Source organism: Labeo rohita, chromosome 14 (genome assembly GCF_022985175.1).
Source record: "Labeo rohita strain BAU-BD-2019 chromosome 14, IGBB_LRoh.1.0, whole genome shotgun sequence".
NCBI lineage: Eukaryota > Metazoa > Chordata > Actinopteri > Cypriniformes > Cyprinidae > Labeo > Labeo rohita.
This window is the reverse complement of record NC_066882.1, coordinates 19,102,283-19,111,636: the sequence shown is the minus strand read 5'-3', so window position 1 is coordinate 19,111,636 and position 9,354 is coordinate 19,102,283. Positions and strand designations below refer to the sequence as shown.

At 35.8% G+C, this 9,354-nt stretch overlaps 1 protein-coding gene across 1 annotated transcript in view; it reads left to right on the top strand.

Annotated features, from left to right (window-relative positions):
* Positions 1-5,702, top strand: part of faf2 (Fas associated factor family member 2) — a 7,226-nt gene extending 1,524 nt beyond the window's left edge. Inside the window, 9 exon segments of the mRNA XM_051127775.1 lie at positions 113-189; positions 274-412; positions 1,095-1,180; positions 1,719-1,810; positions 1,941-2,118; positions 2,241-2,412; positions 4,582-4,725; positions 4,964-5,074; positions 5,076-5,702. Coding sequence (XP_050983732.1) covers positions 113-189; positions 274-412; positions 1,095-1,180; positions 1,719-1,810; positions 1,941-2,118; positions 2,241-2,412; positions 4,582-4,725; positions 4,964-5,074; positions 5,076-5,147 — 1,071 coding nt within the window. The 3' untranslated portion in view covers positions 5,148-5,702.
* The last annotated feature ends 3,652 nt before the right edge of the window (positions 5,703-9,354 follow it).

Genomic DNA, 9,354 nt, shown 5'->3' with positions numbered 1-9,354 from the left:
ACAGTTCAGGGTAATACCCTAGGAAAACAGCAGCACTATGATGGATATTGCAACACGGTCCTCTATAAATATTAAATAAACTGCTTGTATAAATGCGTTTTCTCTTTTACAGGGCTTATTAGGTTGGAGTTACTACTTGATAATGCTTCCCTTCAGGTTTACGTATTATACACTTCTGGACATATTCAGGTATTAAAACAATTCATCTGATATAGACTCAATATTTCAGATTAGTCCTTCCTCTAATGTTTCTTCCGATTTAAAATTCTTCAGATTCGCCCTAAGATTCATCCGACCAGATCCGAGGGGTCGTGTCACAGATCCTGTTGGAGATGTCATGTCTTTTATTCAAAGTTTTGAGGAGAAATATGGTCGATCACATCCTGTATTCTACCAGGGAACATATAGTCAGGTATGTTAATACAAATAAAAAAAAAAATGTTGTCAATAATAAAAGATTTAAGTTTTGATCCATTTATCAGGCAGATATCTGAAGACTAAAGGGCAAATCCAGCGTTATGGATGTGATATTTTGTGTTATGGGTGTGACAATAAATGCTTAGAGAATGTATGTGTTACCAATATACCAAACCATCTTTATATTTTAATAAACCCTTGTTGATAGAGTCTAAACTTAAAAAAATATCAGTCTATGGACAAGTTTTCTATGTTAAAAAAGGGAAACAATCATGAGACTACATACTTTGTAGGATTTCTGCGAATTAAAATGCACAAACCAGATGACCAAACCAAACCAAATACCCAACAAACAGAGAAGTGATGGCTCTTTACAGAACATATAAGTGTTACTTAATTTTAATTTTGATGTGTCTGTTTATGAGGAATATATACTGTTATGGATGTGACAAGCCTGAAAATAGCACTTACCAGACTATGGAAAATCATGCACTTAAAAACTTAAAAGTATTTGAACCACCAAATGTTGACATCTGTGCTACCAGCACAGTTAAAGCCTTTGGTAAAAACTTTTTTTTTTTTTTTTTTTTTTTTTTCACGGTAAGGTTGACATTTGCATGGAATTGCCCTAAAACAGAAATGTTATTGTGTTTCTAATGAACCTTTTTTCCTTGTAGGCTCTGAACGATGCCAAGCGAGAACTTCGCTACTTGTTAGTTTATCTTCACGGAGATGATCACCAGGACACAGATGAGTTCTGCCGGTAGGTTTAAAAGAGTTAGTCCACCCAAAAATGAAAATCCTATCATTAATTACTCACCCTCATTTCGTTCCAAACCCGTAAGACCTTTGTTCATCTTCAGAACACAAATTAAGATATTTTTGATGAAATCCAAGAGCTCTTTTATCCTCTATAGACAGCAAGGGTTCTGCCACATTCGAGGTCAAGAAAGGTACCAAGAACATCGACAAAATAGTCCATGTGACATCAGTGGTTCAACCATAATTTTATGAAGCTACAAAAAAAAACTTTCTGTGCATTTCATCAGAAGTATCTTGTGTTCTGAAGATGAAGGAAGATCTTACGGGTTTTGGAACGACTTAAAAATTGTGAGTATTAATGACAGAATTGGAGTTTTTGGGTGAGCTATCCTTTTAATTTGGGTGTTTTGGGTGAGCTATCCTTTTAATTTGGGTGTTTTGGGTGAGCTATCCTTTTAATTTGGATGTTTTTCTTTGTTCATATTTACACCTGGTGAGCTTCTCGTCTCATAACTAGAGCTCTTGTCTCTGCTTCTCAGAGCCACGTTATGTTCAGAAGAGGTACTGACCTTCATTAACACAAGGATGCTGTTTTGGGCATGTTCCACCAGCAAGCCAGAGGGCTACCGAGGTAAACATCTTCACATCTCCTTCACTTCCCGGTCTCTGATTAATCCCTTTCTGAATGTTGTTGTGGTCTCATCGTTATCTCACGAGATGTGGTTTGAGCTCATTATCTTGTCTTTATGTTGTGTGTTCAGTCTCTCAGGCCCTGCGGGAGAACACCTATCCCTTCCTGGCTATGATCATGCTGAAAGACCGCAAAATGACAGTTGTTGGGAGACTGGAGGGCCTCATCCAGCCTGAGGATCTTATCAACCAGCTGACCTTCATCATGGAGGCAAACCAGACATATCTCATGTCAGAACGACTAGAGAGGTAAGATTACGTAGTTTGGTTTCTGAAGAATTGAAACTCAACAAGATGTGTGAAAGGCATTTAATAATAACATTAAAAAGAAACTATATTTTGTTATTTATCTATCTATCGATTTAACTCAGGGAGGAGAGGAATCAGACGCAGGTACTGAGGCAGCAGCAAGATGAAGCTTACCTGGCATCCCTCCGTGCAGACCAGGAAAAAGACAGAAAGAAAAGAGAAGAACAGGAGCAGAAACGTCAAGAGGAGGAGAAAGTGCGCCAGAGCGTCCTTGCCGAAGAGAGGAGACGAAGAGTAAGTGACTTGATATTATAAAGAAAGATACATTTAGACATTCATTCAACAATTGCCATTGCTGTCAGTTGTTTAAAAAACATTAAATTACAAGATATCATGACAATTTAAAATTTTTAAAATAACAAAATTGAATTTTAAATTTAAATTAAAGGGATAGTTCACCCAAAATGAAAATTCTGTCATTAATTATTCAATGTCATTCCAAACCCGTAAGACCTTCGAACACAAATTAAGATATTTGTGATAAAAGCTTTCTGACCCTGCATAGACAGCAACACAGCTACCACGTTTAAGGCCCAGAAAGGTAGGAAGGAAATCGTTAAAATAGTCCATGTGACATCAGTGGCTCAACCGTAATTTTACAAAGCTTTGAGAATAGTTTTTGTGCAGAAAAAAATGCAGTGATTGGGGGCTAACAGTGATGCAGAAAAGAAAAATTGTTGAATAAAGTCGTTATTAGGGCCTGAGCACCGGTGGTGTGAGCACCCTCTTGTAATTGCTCAGTTTCTTCTTCAAAATGAATTGCATTTTTGAGGGCCTAAACATGCTCGAAAAATCTTAAACTTTGCACACGTCAAAAGTGGTGGAAACGTACGTCTCATATGGGTTTCAGGAGTAGGTGTGTCGAATTGGCTCAATAGCGCCACCTATAAAAGCTTTGAGCTACGTTTCACATACATGTATGAAATTTGGTTGACACACCAATACCTACAAAAAAAAGTTTCCCCCATACAAAGTCCAAAGTCCGAAGTCCGAAACCCAACAGGAGGTCTGTTGTTTTGAATGTTCTCAGCAAGTTTTGTGCTGTTTTTGCCATTTTTAGCCGTTGTATTTTAACTAACTCCTAGAGTTTAAACAGATCAACACCAAATTTGGTCAGTGTAATCTTAAGCCCTTTGTGATATTAAATTGTGAAGATCTTGATTTTTCGGTGAAGGGCGTGTCCATGGTGGCCTGACAAACTTCGATATTTTGCCATGAAACAGGAAGTTGTTATAATCAGGCATACAATTTCCGGTCTACACCAAAATTCATATGTTTGATAAGAGTCCTGTCCTGAACACATGCCCATGACCGTATTCAGTTATAGCCATAGCGCCACCTGCTGGCAACAGGAAGTGGCATGTTTTACACTCTAATGAACTCCTATATCAGTCTACTCTAAAGGCCTTTGCAATGTTAAATTGTGAAGATCTTAAGTCTTCATTAAAGGGTGTGTCTGTGGCGGGATGTAAAAGTTGTTATAACTCGGCCATACAATGTCTGATCTGCCCCAAACTTCAAACTGCTCGATAAGAGTCCTGACCTGAACACATCTAAAGGTCAGTATTCTGTGATAATCATAGCGCCACCTGCTGGCAACAGAAAATGACTTGTTTTACCTTAACTTAAACATGCAATGTCCAATTTGCACCAAACTTCACGTTTGTTTAGAAAGAGCCTTGGACTAAAGACATCTAAAGACCAATATTCCGTTATAATCATAGCGCCACCTGCTGGCAACAGGATATGTCATGTTTTACACTAACTCCATGTTCAATCCGCACCAAACGTAGTATGTTTGATCAAAGTTTTGGCTTGAAGACATCTACATGCCAATATTCAGTTATAGTTATAGCGCCACGAGCTGGCAGCGAGGGCCCTTTCAATGATGCTTGCAGCTTTCATTTTTGTTTTCTTTGCGCACAAAATGCTTTCTCGTAGCTTTGTTAAATTACGTTTGAACCACTGACGTCACATGGACTGTTTTATCGATGCCCTTTTGTGCTTTTGGACCTGGGAACATTTCAGTTGCGTTGCTTTCTATGCAGGGTCAGAAATCTCTTGGATTTGATCAAAAATATCCTAAATTGTGTTGTGAAGATAAACCAAGGTCTTACGAGTTTGGAGCGACATGAGAGTAAATAATGACAAAATTTTCATTTTTGGGTGAACTATCCCTTTAAATCAACAAAAATTGTACTGTCCATAACAAAAGTATGTTTTAATTTCATACACTTGAGAACAATTGCAAGTACTGTCTCTAATTAAAACCTGCGGTCTACTTCTTCACACATCACAAGTAATTGTTCATGATGCCTGTTTGTTTAGTCAGCTGACACATTTCCGACATCTGTAGCTATGACTAATGCACTTAGTGACTTCCTAATGATTGTGTAATGACAGACACTGGAAGAAGAGAAGGAGCGCAAGTCTGAGTGTCTTCCTCCTGAACCGCCACTGGACGACCCAGACAGTGTCAAAATAGTGTTCAAATTGCCCAACGATACCCGCGTGGAGCGGAGATTCCTCTTCAGCCAGTCATTGACGGTAAACACCCTTCATCTGCTTTTTTTTTTTTTATGTACAGTGTGTAGCACCATGACAGTATGATATGAGCGTCTGTGGTTAAAGATAAGAAAAAAGGCTTATGAGACACTCTCTGTTTTCAGAGTTTTGACATTGATAGTCTGTTATTGTATTACTTGATACCTAATATAAGAGAGAACCTGTATTTTGAAATTTAATCTGAAAACCAGTGTCTAAAAGTTATTTTTCCTCTTTTTAGGTAATACACGACTTCCTGTTTTCATTGAAAGAGACCCCTGAGAAATTCCAAATAGTAACGAATTTCCCACGCCGGGTCCTGCCTTGCCTTCCGACGGAAGAGCAGCCCAATCCCCCCGACTCTGATGGAGGCCGGTCTGAGCCGGTCAGAAGTCCTCTTTGTGCAGGACCTCACAGACGATTGACATTTAGCTAACCCCCTGCTCACCACTCAAAGTCCCGCCTCCCCTCCAGTTTGTTCTTCTGTTTGATGGCCTGGACGAGAGGTCTCTGAAATAAACCTTTTACTGAATTTAAAAAAGAAAAAACAAACAAAAAAATAACCCATACTTCCCTGCAGTGAAGTTTTGTTCTGTAAAATGAGTGCAAGGTGAACGGCCCTGTAAATATATGACCTAGATATTTAAGGACAAGCCTGGAAGCCACAACAGAGTTATCTTTTTCTTTTCTTTTTTTTAATGCAAATCAAAGTCGACCATATAATGTATCTCATCTAACGACCAAAAGAGGGTTGTCGGCAGAGGTTCCGATGGGCTGCTTGCGGTTCAAGTGAATTCAAAAAAGAAAACAAAAGGCCACAGCTTTTCTATGTGGCTTTGTCTATATAGAGTATAGTGCAAGTCTGCCCATAGTGTGCCTGTGGTAATTCATAGATGCCTATGTTGCCTGTCGTCCATCTGATGGGTCTGGTCATGTAAAGATGTAATTTTCCAATTCTAAATTAAACATTTTAAAATGTTGTTGTCGTTTGACTAACCATGTTTCGGTTCAAGCTTGTTCAACATTTGCATTGCAGCCCACTGCACAAACCTGAAGCCATGGCAATTTTAATATTTTTGTAGGGATGTGGAAATAAAATATGGTGCTAAATAATGACTTAAAACATTTGTTGTAAAATTTTATAAAGTAATTGGAAAGGCAGTAACCCAGATGACCTCTGTTTGAATGTGAGATTTTAACTACTAGGGTGAATCTTATAAAGCTGGTCAGAAGATGGGTCACATTTCACTCCAGCAAAATACAGCCCAATAGGGCAAATGAAATGATTTTTGCATTGTGACATTATTTTAGTGTAGTGTAGTGTAGTGTAGTGTTTAAAAAAAAATGTGCAGTATTTATTTGTTATACTGCCTTTATTCTGATCGTAATTAACAAACGTTATTGTTCTTATTTAAAATAACACAGTAAAAAAAAACCATAAATCATGTCCAGACTGGTTGATTTATATTACTGTATCATAATGATGAACAGTGAGAATATGAATTGCTAATAATGTCTCAATGCAAAAAAAAAAAAATATATATATATATATATATATTTTTTTTTTTTTTTTTTTTTTTAAATTCTAAATAAGGATGCATCAATATAGCCTATCTAGCTTATACGGTAATATGTTTTGTCATGTTATGACCAATAAATGGCAACATACATATACATAATATACATATATTACATTGTGATATATACATATACATATATATAATTAAAAAAACAGCACTTATATATGCTACCAGTCAAAAGTTTTTGAACCATTCTTCAAAAAAAATACCATTCAAAAGTTTTTGAACAGTAAGATTTTTAATGTTTTTTAAAGTTTCTTCTGCTCACCAAGCCTGCATTTATTTGATCCAAAGTAAAGCAAGAACAGTAAAATTTTGAAATATTTTTTATGATTTAAAATAATTTTCTATTTAAATATATTTTCATATGTAATTTAATCCTGTGATTTCAAAGCTGAATTTTTAGCATCATTACTCCAGTCACATGATCTTTCAGAAATCATTCTAATATTCTGTTTTGCTGCTCTTTTTAATATATATATATATATATATATATATATACACACTTTAGACAAATGCTGATCATTGGCTCTTTCTATACATCAAAGAACCCTGAAAAAAAAATTACTGATAATAATAATAAAAAATGTTTTTGAACAGCAAATCAGCATATTAGAATGATTTCTGAAGGATCATGTGATACTGAAGGCTGGAGTAATGATGCTGAAAATGTAGCTTTGATCACAGGAATAAATTACATTTTAAAATATATTTAAATAGAAAGCAGTTATTTTAAATCGTAAAAATATTTCAAAATATTACTGCTTTTGCTGTATTATGGATCAAATAAATGCAGGCTTGGTGAGCAGAAGAGAATTCTTTAAAAAAAAACATCAAAACACTTTTGACTGGTAGTGAATATATATGCGTGTGTGTGCGTGTGCCTGTGTAACTTTTTATGAATTTTTTATTTTGAATTTTATTCACCAGCACAGCACAGGCTCTGTTATCCTTACATGTGCACAACATATTGACTTTTAACTGATATGGTGGGAATATATTGTGCATCTCTAGATCTAAAATTTTAGATTAATTTATACAAAATGTATAACTTGCTCAGAATAGCGCTACTCTTAATTTTTGATAGAAATCAAAACGAGGCTGTGAGTGACAGAACGGAATTCAGCCGACAACGTCTTTCTGACAAAAAAAATATAAAATATATAATATATAATATATAATGCCACTCTAAAGACCACGTCTACCCCTCTCAGCCTTGTCTTTATTCCCATTAAATTCAATATGCCATCTAACCCGATTAAGGTCTATCGCTTTTGAATAAATGGGGAAATATGACCTGAGCATTCTTTATTAGATTCACCTTTTAACTCTTGAGACACAGAAACCCTCAGACAAGTAACTGAACTGCAACACATCTGTATTGTGCAATACGTTTAAAGCAGTGATTACTTTAGTCAGTGTAGTATGAGTATACATCACACATTTATTAGTGAACAACCCTCTCCAATCAGCCACAATTAAAAAAAATATGATTGCACTACTCAGTAAAGCAGAACTAGCAACTTTCATTTAAAAAAAGTACAAATCTTAAAAATTTCAATCAGTATACAGATGTATTTATAATACACTATAACTAGTTATATGTTAAATGCTACAAACAATGATTCCAATGGAATGAAAAAATTATAGCATTAAGAACCATTTCCTATATATAATATATATATTAGCTTTTTTATTTCATTTTTTTTTTTTTTTTTTTTATTGGGTTTTTTTTTTCTCCAAATACAAACATGGCAAAAATGAGGTAACTGTAAATGTGCAAGTACCAAAGCAAAATATCTTCCTAACACAGAACACATGCCCCTGGCCCTGTTGTTGGCTGGGTAGTCTGGAGTTCAGGCAATGACTGACCCCTAAAGGCCAGGAGGAGAATAGAACAGTAAACAATCCACTATCCCACCACAGCAAGAAATCATTGGTAAACAATCAGTGGCGTCTATGGAGCAATCAACAAATCACAAATCCTAAAGTATTTAGCTGCTTATTGGAACACAATTTTCCACCACACAAGCTGTGAGATTATTTATTAGTTGAATCACAGAAAGACTACAAGATTCTATTTATCATCATAACTCATAGGTTGTTGTTGTTTTTTTTTCTTTTTCTTTTTAGTAAGTCAATACAGGTAACACTGAGGTTTTCAAGGAATCTTGGTTATTATGAAAAATTCCTTTAGAAATCTAAATAAGGATATATTAGAAATAGCCCACAGCCGGTTACCCCAAGCAAAAGTGCTTGCGTGTATATCAACAACTTATTTTGAAACCATAACAGTTACAGATGCTCAAGGTAGAGAGAACCGTACAACAGGTACATATACTTCCGACCGTTTTGGTGAAGGAGTGAAAACGCTGTGTTTTTTTTTTTTTTTTTTAACCCACTAGATTTAAGGCAGATGTATTGAATCTGATCACTCGGGCAGTAAAACAATGTTATCCTTTGAAAACGGTCTACCAGCACATACAAGTAAAGCTAAATAGTCGTCTTTCCATTTTCAGTTTTTTTTTTTTTTTTTTTTTTTTTACTTTTCCGTTTTCTTAATCGAAACCCCTGTTATTAATTGTTTCTGACCACCGTGAGGGCACTAGTAGCACTGCATGCTGTATGAATAGAGACCCATAACAAACTATTGCATTCTCTTATGTGAATGTAGCATTACACCTAAATATAGAATATCTAGCACCTTTTTACTATATGGCTTTCCGTTATCTAGATTCCAGGCAAGTGTGTCAGTAACTGAGGCAACAATAGAAGCACAAATGTGGTGAGGAGCCTATCAAAGTCACATTTTTCCACCATCTTCCCACTGGCGTCAAGCGTTGTTATATTAAACGTCCTATGTTATTCTTATTCTTTAAGTTTACGTAATCGTCGTCTTTTTCTTTTGCAAGTACAAGCACAATAAAATCTTGTAGTCATTCGGTTCTATTACAAATGTGTGCAGTACAGTGCATGGCAGTTATCAGCTGAGCAGAAAGTCCCCTACACCCCAGAACCCAAAGCCAACTAGATCTACCTAAAAACCAGTCGG